At 38.6% G+C, this 11,244-nt stretch overlaps 2 protein-coding genes across 2 annotated transcripts; one reads left to right on the top strand and one right to left on the bottom strand.

Moving 5' to 3' along the window:
- Positions 1-63: 63 nt before the first annotated feature.
- Positions 64-7,707, bottom strand: LOC123868133 (ecto-NOX disulfide-thiol exchanger 2-like). The gene is made up of 10 exons (XM_045910511.1): positions 7,483-7,707; positions 6,950-7,084; positions 5,851-6,482; positions 5,081-5,305; positions 4,508-4,691; positions 2,947-3,053; positions 2,379-2,501; positions 1,247-1,390; positions 926-1,069; positions 64-640 (listed from the first exon to the last, which is right to left on the bottom strand). Exons 1-10 carry the CDS (start codon positions 7,499-7,501, stop codon positions 449-451), a joined length of 1,905 nt encoding a protein of 634 aa, XP_045766467.1. The 5' UTR covers positions 7,502-7,707; the 3' UTR covers positions 64-448.
- A 940-nt stretch (positions 7,708-8,647) lies between these two features.
- Positions 8,648-10,937, top strand: LOC123868129 (DNA-directed RNA polymerase III subunit RPC8). The gene is made up of 4 exons (XM_045910506.1): positions 8,648-8,853; positions 9,209-9,392; positions 9,907-10,047; positions 10,715-10,937. The coding sequence occupies exons 1-4, from the start codon at positions 8,743-8,745 to the stop codon at positions 10,924-10,926; spliced, it is 648 nt and encodes a 215-aa protein (XP_045766462.1). The 5' UTR covers positions 8,648-8,742; the 3' UTR covers positions 10,927-10,937.
- Positions 10,938-11,244: the final 307 nt, after the last annotated feature.

The raw sequence follows: 11,244 nt of genomic DNA, 5'->3' as shown, positions 1-11,244 counted from the left end.
ATTTGCGAGGTAAAGCTTATTACTAAAGAAATACCTAATTATCAACATATAAATAAAACTAATCTTCCAGTCACTTATTTATTCTTATAAAGATTTTAGTACATACTTTATTTTACATAAAAGGTACTAATGCAAAGAAGATCACAATATGATAACGTTAACACTTCACTAAACAAGTTCACAAGTTCCTACGATCTAAATTTAATTTTTCACAAAGAAAATCCATTTTAAAACACTTTTTCCAAGATTTTGTACAGTGTATAGTTCCATACACGATATTCCGATCATGATATACCGTGAGTGTGACGTCACAATTCTATTAGGGTTGTGGGCATGCCCATCGTGCCCACATCGGTGTATCAGCGCCTGGTTGGCATTTAAATAGGGTAATACGTAAAGCTTATCGCATACCGCGGGAGGAGCCACAAGAGCCGCATACCGGTTTCCTTTAGACCGCGGCGTTGGCGAACGCGACGAAGGTCCAGCGCGTCTCGATGTTGGCGCCCACGCCACTGCTGCTGCGCTGAAACACCTCATCGTGCTTCTGCAGCACGTGGTGGATGGTGCCCTGCGACACGCTCGGGAACAGCGCGCGCACGTACGACACCACGTAGTCCAGGCTCGCGCCGTGCGGGTGCACCTGCGGGTGCAATTACGTCAAATGTTTATGACGTCACATCTATGTACAGTGGGCTCCCGGTAATCCGACAAATGTTTTGCAGGGTAGTGTCGAACTATCGAATTATCGGATTATGGAGTACTGCCCAAGACCCCCTATAGTTCAATCCAAGATAAGATTCTTTGTTATACTCTGAAGTACAAATCAGCAATCAGGCACAATAGTGGTGGCGCGTACAAGTAGTGACATCAGCTAGTACTGCCATAAAACAAGGGCCTGTTATTGTTAATACTATTTCAAACATACCTGCAAGAATGCAGACATGATGCCAATGAGCTTGGCTTCTCCACACTTGACATCGATTTCTTCTTTCAAAGGCACTTTGGAGTCCACGTCATCGGGCAGCGGCGGCGGCGGTGGCGGCTTCACTACGGGCGACGGCAAGGGTGGCTACATGACAAAAATATAATATTGAGCTATATGTACTGTATGGGATGCAAGCTATCTCTACAACATATTGGCCGAAGTCAGTCATTGCAGTTTTCGACTTATTATTAGGCCAAAGGCCAATGTGCATAAAATATAATAGGTGGATCAAAGAATTCTACCTCATTAAAAAGGACTTACATTCTTCTCCATTGCGACTTGCAATGCTTGACGCGCTATGAATTGAGCTTTGAACTTCTCCATCTCTTTCTGGGCATCAGCTTTTATAACATCAACCTCGTTCTTGTAAGCCTCCAATTGGAACTGAAGACTCTCATTTTCTCTCTGAAAAACACATATCTCAGGATTGGCAATAGTTCGAAAAACCAACAGATGTTGGGGTTTCTACTATCAATGTAGAATTGCGACCTTGCACCTGCAAGCGCAGCACAGACCCTCTACTAGAGTCATTAAGATGTTATAGTCAAACTTGCTTGCAAAATCATCTTGTCAAAACAACATGTAGAATCATGTGAGACAAGAGAATCAAAAAATGCGGTAAAGATCTGCAGGAACAACCCTCCAACCACCCATGGCCCCACCAACCTCTCGGTTATATGGGCCGAATCGCGGGAGAGCCCCCCGGTACTTGCTCTGGGCGTGTTTCCCAGGGGCGCATTCTTGACTCCCTACAAATTATTTATCTCCTCCTTGTCCCTTTTGTCTTTCTCCCCTTTCTGGGGCAGACGAACACAATACACAGATCCCCGCGTGCCACGCGGTCCGGATCCGTTCCTCTCCTTGCGCAGGTCCCTGATCACGGCTCCGAGCTGTTCCGCCTCTTGTGCCAGTGGTGCGCGAACTCCCGTAGCTTCCCGAAGTTTTCCGCCGTAGCAACGAGGTCCTGGTAGTAGACCGGACCCTCCTCCTCACGAACGATCCCGTCCAGCAGGGCGCGCCGGAGGTCCTCGTATACCGCACACTCCCACAAGACATGGTGAAGGTCCTCCTCCGCCAGTCCACACAAACACACACCACTATCAACAAGACACATGTCATGCAGGCGCTTGTTGAAGCACCCATGGCCTGTCAGGATCTGCGAGGTCTCATAATCCGGTGCGACCCAGATCTGCAGGAACAGTCGGGAGATGATCTGAAACCGTCTGGATCACTGGATCATCTGTATTTACGACGCGTCGAATGCAGAGGCCATTTCAGAAAGGGACCCCAGTTGGGTTTGAAACTAATCAGGCTTACTTCAACTAATCATGTGTGTCTAACCAGTTAGTAATTAGATTTAGAACCAAAAAAGTTATAATACATGATAACTTACCTTCAGTTGTTGAACTTCCTCATTATTCATATCGAAATTACTGTTACTTTTATTGTACCCATTAAAGTCTGATTCTTCACCAAAGAATTTATCATTGAATTCCTCTTTCAGCGCATTAAACTCCTAAAAATAAAGATTTGCTATAATTACCAGAATATTGTCTTATGTCAAAAGGGAACACAAATTCTTATAAGAATTATACTTATAAAAGTTTTACATAAATTTGAACATTATAATAAAAGTGTTCATAAGAATTTGTATTCTCATTTTCAGGTTAGTGCTAAAGGAATGCAGAGATATATAGAATAGAATAATAAAATAATGATGAATAAGTTGTTCTTTGACCATTTCACTTTTACCTTGTAGCTGCTGTCATCCAGTGATGTGTTTAATACTTACTACTTCAAGTAGGTTGCCGTTTAAAAAATACTCGAGCTGCTTAAAGTATTAGAGGTAAATATTCACTAGAACTAATGAAATAGTTACAAAAACAGTTACAGCCCATTTTGCCACACACTTTATCACATATAGCCTAAAAAGACTTATTAAGAATCGATCAGTCAGTTACCTGAGTCATTTTTTGCCATGTTTCGATGTTCTTTCGCTGAGGTTTAGTAAAGTGGTCCCAAACGCGTTGATGCGTGGCTGCATTGAACACTTTCGCCACCTGTTCGACTGAGGTTCACAAAATGTATATATTTAGAGCATAGAAACAGGTCGCTCGAGAAACATACCGTAGTATAATCGTGACACCCAGCCTCTAGAGTGCAGACTTTACGTCGGCTTAGAACGCACTTTTGTATCTACCCACGGCTGTCGCTATACTTGCGCAGACGGCTCGTCACGTTGCATCTCGCGCCCCGCTGACTTACTCAAGAGTCGAGATATTGTAGGTAGTGTTTCATATTACTAACGATTTTACTATTTGGAAATGTGCCATTGAGCTTTACAAAACGTAACAAAAACCAGTTTACATCATCATATAATTTAAAGTACAACTTACTTATAAATAGTTAATTCGTCTTTTCAATGAAACATTAACTACGAGTGTGACATGAAATATCACACAGAGGGACCACCAAATGCTTTTACAAATATTCGCGCAACGATTTTCGACAATTGAATAATAAAGCTGCATTATTTCTAATTTAACCATAGAATATTTGCAAAAGCATTTCAGACTTACAACCTTGATGTGGTATTCCACATATCCTGCTTTCGTGCACACTTTCTTACATAGGTTCATATTTTCATCGGATAACTTTTGCAATTCGCTATGTTACGTCCAAGAGCAGTAGACCCAGAACAAGAGTGAGATAACGGTTTGTGATTTAAACATCGAGAGTTTGACCAGAACCATTGGAGGCAAAACAAATACCCGCCAATTGACCAGCAGTCTGCCGAACTCGATCCATGTCTTGCAATCCATTGCATAATTCCTCTTTCAAAGAACAATGTCATGCAATTACTTAATTCATACAACTATACCCTGTCCGATCGCTCCTGGCACACGGAGTCATAAAACGTAGGAACTGAGTAGTGCATGCAGTGTAGAAAATGTAAAATATCGATTATGCCCGCCCGGAATATGCGTCGTTGTATCTATCGATGACCCATAGGATATGAAGGAATATGAAACTCTCGTGACTGACGTCACTGATGCGGTTTATGATCCGCGTGCCATGAAGGATTGTACGAGGTATGAGCTATGATGAGACGCGATGTATAGACGTATCCCTTGCCATTGTAATTGCGCCAGGCAAACTGACACGGCAAAATGCCTACAGAGAACTATTTAAACTCATGATTTGAAGTCGGCGACGGCACTCCAGTCTCGTTCAGGCGACCCTTCGTCCAGGAAAGTTTATGGTTGACTGAGTAGACCAGAGAAAATATTTTCAGTTACCATGATAGGTTTTCATTTTAAAAATTAAGCATAAGTTTAAAGCAACTCATTGTTGAGTTTCACTATCTTACCTCCGAAACAATAACAATCAAGAGTAATATGGCAATGGTGCGCAATTATTTTAGAGAGAGAGAGAGACAAGAGATTGGCCACTGATCAGTCACCAAACGGGTGAAAGAACGACTGGATATTTAGTGTGATATTCTGTATTGTTAACACTTACGTTGTTCAATGACACTCTGTATGTGGTTCTTCACCCTTTCTTTGCACTCTTGCAACTCTTCCTCTGCTTGCATTTTTTCACCAAAAAGCCTACGAATGTGAGAGTTTGTAGCTTGAATCATGGAATAAAATTGATTGGAAGTCTTTTTGGAACATTCCCCTCGTTCCAGCCATGCAATTAATGTCTGAAATAACCAAATTATAAATAAGATGATTTTGTTGAGTAAGATATGAAACAGTGCCTCCAGTAAAAAGGTAACAACTTGGATTCACCAATTCTCATGAAAGACAAAAACAACTTTTTAAGGATTTCTAGAATTTCACAGTTGAAGTCATAACTTCTTTTGAATATCTATGATTATGATTTCAATTGTAAAATAGTTACTATAAATTTATTAAAAAGTTTTTGTTTTAAAATCATTATTTTTACTGCACATAAAATGGCTAATTTAATGTCTAGAGGTCTCTTCTCTTCCATGTTGTTTTTCCCCCTCTTCAAAAGTGCCAAATTTGATTTGTCCACTTTTTTTACTGGAGACACTGATACTAGTATATCTGAAATAATGTTACATACAGGTAGAGTGCTTGCAAAGTGTTCTTCATTTTTAATTTTTTCCGACAATTGTACCATGGCTGCATTCGAAAATAGTTGTATTCGCGCGGGCGAGGGAGACCGACGATAGTTCATGGAACGACTGGCCATGGCTTCCTGCTGCGCTGTCAGCTGCTGCATTTGTTGCTGCTGAACTCTTAACGCTTGGCGTTGACGTCTCTCATATTCATTTTGATCATCTCTACTCTGTAAGGTTCAAACTAGGTGTCAGTACAGGATGTAATCAATGTGACGAAAGGGATGTTACTTTTTTCTTCTTCTGTTATTTTAAACTTTTCAAATCAACAACTCATCAAAACGCGCGCCAAAAGTATAGGAGATTATATGAAATAGTGAAATGCAACATCATAGACATTTGACATGCTTTTATAAGTCTAATCAACAATTTGAGATGGTTATTAAAATTCATCAGCGATATGCTTTAACTGTGAAAGAAAACATTGTGAGGAAACCTGCATGCCTGAGAGTTCTCCAAGATGTGTGAAGTATGCCAATCCACACTTGGCCAGCGTGGTAGACTATGGCCAGGCCTTTCATATTCTTAGAGGAAGCCTGTGCTCAAGCCGGCAATGGATTGATGATGGTGATGACGGCGAAACTTAAAAATTATAGAGGACGTCAATTTTAAGTATTTTGAAAGACCATCAATTTAATAATCTGGGAAAACATAATTTGTTTTTGACTATGATCCCTTTTTTTGCAGACATGGCTTGAAATTAGCTTCGACTTACCAAAGCATAGTCCACATGAAGCCAGCCATTAGTAGCTTGGGAATCTTCATCGTCTTCTTTATCATCTTTGCTGTCCTTTTCTTTGGTCAACAGTTTAATTCTGTAACCTGATATGGCCATGGCTGCATCCACGCAACTCTCTCTATCAAACCGAATATGGCAGAAGTTCTTTTTGGACAGCCTCAGAATATGAATTCTTCCATAGCGTTCAAATATTTCTCTCACAGTGCTCTCCCTTATTTTTTCAGGTAGACCGCCTACAAAGATTGTTCGACAACCCGGCGGTCTCGCTCGACGGGGCGGATGGGTGCTGCCACTTGCCGGTGGTATTAACTTGCAATGTTTGAGAACTATTTCTTTTTTCTCATGTTCAGCTTCTGCACTCATGTTAGGATACATTCCCATCATGGGATCCATCATTACACCACCCATCAACCCCATGTCCATGGGTTGAGGAGGAGGCTGCATGGGCTGAGCAGATCCTATAGCAGACATATCCATCGCAGGCTGCATAGCTGACATTTCCATGCCACTGCTTTGCATCATATCCATCCCAGTGGGCTGCATAATGCCACTACCCATCATAGCATTTGGCATCATCATATTGAACATTCCCGGCATCATCATGTTCCCTTTGTCATAATGGAGAAAAAATTATTGGATTGTTGCACATGCGTTTTAAAATGGTTTGTTTAGATTATTATCAAAGATAGTACTAGAAGCAGTCAGCATAATCTTTACTCTTTGGGCTTCATTGCAAGAGAAAGGGCAATTCATATGATTTAACATTGCTTATAAATAGAAATAATAGAAATATTAGAAAATTGATATTATCAAAATTGAATTCTCCTTAAAACTAGAAAAAAATATAATAAGTATATAATTTGAATTAAGTAACATTAATTTTAATATTAATATGGATATGATTTACAAGGTGATATTAATAAAAAAAAGGACATTAGAATTAGGAATGAAAAGATGGAATATAGAATGAAAATTTAAATTTTAGAAATAATCTCATAAGAGTCCAAAAATTTAACGATTACTTCTGAATTACGAATAATAAGTTATCTAATGAGGTATAGGAACAGAATTTTACCTTGAGACATCATCATGTTCTGCATCATCATAGGGTTCATCACACTACTGGACATACTGGCATCATTTTTAATTTGCTCCATTGGTTTGTCTCTTCTGTTTGCTCTCATCGGAGACCTTGATCTATCTCTTCTGCCTAAATGTCAAAATAATTGAAGTTACGATAACAATAATATAATCTTATAACATTAGTCAACAGGTTACTAAAGGACAAAGGTTCGCGTAGCGCATATTTTGGAGGGCACAATTTAGTGCTTTGGCCCGCCTTTGGTTTGCGACGTTCCAATATAATACATACATATTATGCATAAACAAACTTCAATAATAAATAAAATAAGATTGTTGCGATACAATTTTTTTATGTATCGAGGCCTGCCCAACGAAGCTGGACCGTCAATACTTGTTAGAAGATTCTTGTTTTCCATAAAATTGAATGACATCAAGATTACGATATCAAAGACACAACTAATTCAATGTTTAGGTAATACTTATTTGATAAAAAAATATATTCTCAGAAATTACTGTAGAAATTACCTGACATGGCCGCCTTCATGTAAAACAGGGCGAACCATAAAAAGATAAAAACTTGCTATCGTAATCGGTTACAATGTGATTAATGTGTGGTAAATTCAATACTCGGTTAAAAAGCTCATTTCCCATTCACTATAAATAACTGCAAGATGCAAAGTATCTGGAAAATCCTGAGAAATGAAAAATCAAAACTTCAAACATAACATACTTCAAAATTAAGAGATCAATGTTGCCAACTCTTTAAAACCGTTTGTCGCTAACGCTATGTCAGCTGCTGCGGAAAGTCGCCAGATATTGCCATGCGTAGAAAAAGTGAAAAATCAATAGAAGTTGCTGTTATCAGAATAGAAAAGCAATACAAAATAAGTGACGATTTTTTTTCTAATGAAAGCAATAAAAATAAAAACGAGTAGGTATCAATGAATAATAAATAATTAAAAAAAATAGGTTATCATCGATAAAACTGACTTTTAGAAGCACATCAGCCATATTATCGGAGATACAAGTTATAAGAACGCGATCCTGACATTGGCTAATGAGTATAAAGCCAGAAGAAAAAAGACCGTGTTCTCCATTTCATTTGTGAAAAAAATTAGATCATTTTAAAAGGCGCTTGAAATGTCCTTGAGTGTTTTTGTCGCTCAATGTGAAAAATGAAGTCACTCGCGTCTTTAAATTCGTCAAATCTAGCGTCTAAGTCGCTAAGTTGGCAACATTGCAAGAGATCATCGACCCCTCCGGATTACTGGTCTGTGTACGACACTTCAAAAATAGAAAAATTAAGTATCTTGTCCATGGTTAATCACAGACAAAGAGGCTGTAATCCGCGACTGACGTCCATTAGCTGTTTATGGAAGCGCCAGACGCGTGTGGTAAACAACAAACAGCAAGTATCGGCAAACATCTCAGATGGCTTGTCTGCTAATCAAAACGCTCCAAAGACGGCAAGCATACGCAAACACCCGTCAACAAGCGTCTGGCGTATATTATATTCAATGTACATAATAAAATAATTTTGTTATTTCCATTATTTCCTAAATCTATGATTTTTACATCTACGAATTATGATGTACTCTATGGTTAGTGTCAAACGAAAAGCGGCAAGGCCTTAAAAGTGTGATATCCAGGGCCGTTAAAAAAAGAAAAAAAAGTCGCAATCCAGGGCCTCTAAATAAATTTAAAAAAAAAAGAGAAAAGCGGCAATGTATTTATTTTCAAAGTTTTTTTGCCATTTTTGTACTAAAAATCTAATTGAAGTGGATAATGTTTGTTTTATCAGAAATGAAAGATGTAATTCGAGTTACACCTGAACATTTTCATCAAAGTTTAACAGAATCTATCACTACCTTGCTAAACAGGAAACTTGCTAATAAGGTAACATTTTATTATTAAATATCGTCAATTCGGGATCAGATATCAAAATATTTACTTTAAATAAACAATATTAACTAAATGATACTAAAACTTAACCTATATGACGTAGCTTTTACAATTAATTTAAACCCTTACAATAACCATAACCTAAAATAAAGTTTCTTGATAATATATGCACAGGACGATTTTGTATAATTAAATAATTCTGCAAAATTGTATAACGCTTTATCAAACAAGTTTCTTAGATGACGCCACAGAGCTGCAAGACCTGGACATTCACAACCAAATAGTTAAAAAATCGAAAAGTTTGAGTAAAACCATAATTTTGTAAACTGGTTTTAATTTATTTTTTCAGGTAGTGCTCAATGTTGGCCTATGTATAGCGTTATTTGATATAACATGCGTTGGACATTCATATATATTTCCTGGTGATGGTTCGTCCCACACTGAAGTTAAGTTCAGATACATAGTATTTAGGCCTCTAGTTGAAGAAATTCTGATAGGAAAAATTAGAAGTTGCAGTAGAGAAGGAGTACACGGTGAGATTGACAAATAAATACTTGCATAAAACAACTTTTCCTTTGACGTGTCAGATATTTTGTAAAATCACTCAATTATAAAATGACTTCTGTACCTTACTTACACTTTGTCACACCACTATCCTGATGTTATAAATGCTAGCTTGTCACAGCTTGCATCGCGGGGACGAATGTAGGCTACTTATTAATCTCATAAAATCAAAGAGTTCCCATAGGATTTTTAAAGGCCCATCTCTTTAGCTGGACCACCCAAATAGAAGGTCAAAGTCTGAACCGCTAGGCTAGCATTTCTTCTTAACAGCCCGTTCCCGCTTGTTGGCTGTCAGCTTAGATTTTAATCAGATGTTCCAGTGGTAGAATATTTTGATACAAAATCGGTTTTAGACAAATATGAATAGCTTCATATACTTCTTCCACTGGAGCATCCTATTAAAATCCGGGCCCGAAATATGACTAGTGAGAACCAGCTCTTAGTAGTATTGCCTTCTAACATTATCGTATTGTGTAATTGCAGTTACAATGGGATTTTTTGATGATATTCTAATACCTGTGAATGCACTGCAACATCCATCCAGATTCGACGAGACAGACCAAGCGTGGGTATGGGAGTATCCAAAAGAAGACGGAGAAAAGCATGATTTGTTCATGGACTCAGGTGATTATTTATAATATTCAAATACCATATTAAGTGAACTAACACTAGGCCAGGCCCACTTGGTCACGTGACGCAAGAAATAAACCTTCGACGGTGCGCCCCTTCGATTGCTCAGTTTCTATCGCGTGATATTTATCTCTTTTTAGAGATAGAGATTATGCAATAAAAAGTTGTTCATTAAATTTTAGACCACAGCTCTGTGCAAGCTGAATTGCACTTTATTACTTTCTTACAAGAGCGCTTTTCATCTAAATGTCTTTACGGAGAGATGCTTCCATACGGGGAACCTGGCAGTTATAACAAAATCTGTTCTACACTACTTTAGTAAAAACAATATCTTCAGCATAGAAATGTGTTCAAGTGTGGTTCTCTGTATTGTGGTGTGACCAAAAATGATGACAGTAATTTTGATTCAAAACTGTAACTGGATGGTTGATCAAACTTGTCTATTACTTACTTTCCTTTTCATCTTCACAGAACACAAAAAGTTGACACACAGTTTTGATGATTCAAAATTACTTGTAAAAGTCTAATTGAATAAAAATATTTTGAATTTTGAAAAGATTCGCACTGCCCTGCCCTGCATTTAACAACACATTCGCCTACTACGTTGGGCCATTTACTAGACCTAAGTCTTAGTTTAAAACGGAGTTCTAATATTTTCCAGGTGAATCCATAAGGTTTAGAGTGACAAGTGAGGCATTTGAAGAAAGTTTACCCAGCGGCCCTCCCGGCACTGAGTGTCCAGTACAGACAGTGGCTCCATACAGGCTTGTAGGAGGAATCAATGAACCAGGCCTCGGCTTGTTGACGTGGTGGGAGACACCGGAGCAAGATGATGATGGTGATGAAAATGAGGAACAGGAGAATGATGAATAAATATTTTATACAATTTTGGAGTTTGATTCTTCCTCTAACATTGATAACAAGGTTTGCGGTTGCACCTTATTAGCTCGTTCACATAGGCAAGCGTAGACGTAGCGCGTATCATTGCGTTGTAATGAATGGAACTGTATGAAATATAGCACATCGCTTGCGTAAAGCGTGGACGTATGCGTAGCCCCGGTGTGTTAGGGCCTAGGGGTTTACGCACGTATTACGTGTACGTGCTTGGTGTGAATCGGAGGTTGGGAATTTAAGATGCATGCCAATTTGGGATGTATCTTTAAGCTACTGATGACTGGTGCTAATTTGGTT

The sequence above is a fragment of the Maniola jurtina genome, chromosome 9, assembly GCF_905333055.1.
Source record: "Maniola jurtina chromosome 9, ilManJurt1.1, whole genome shotgun sequence".
Lineage (NCBI taxonomy): Eukaryota > Metazoa > Arthropoda > Insecta > Lepidoptera > Nymphalidae > Maniola > Maniola jurtina.
Note: the sequence above shows the minus strand (reverse complement) of the source record. Positions and strands in the feature narration are given on the sequence as shown.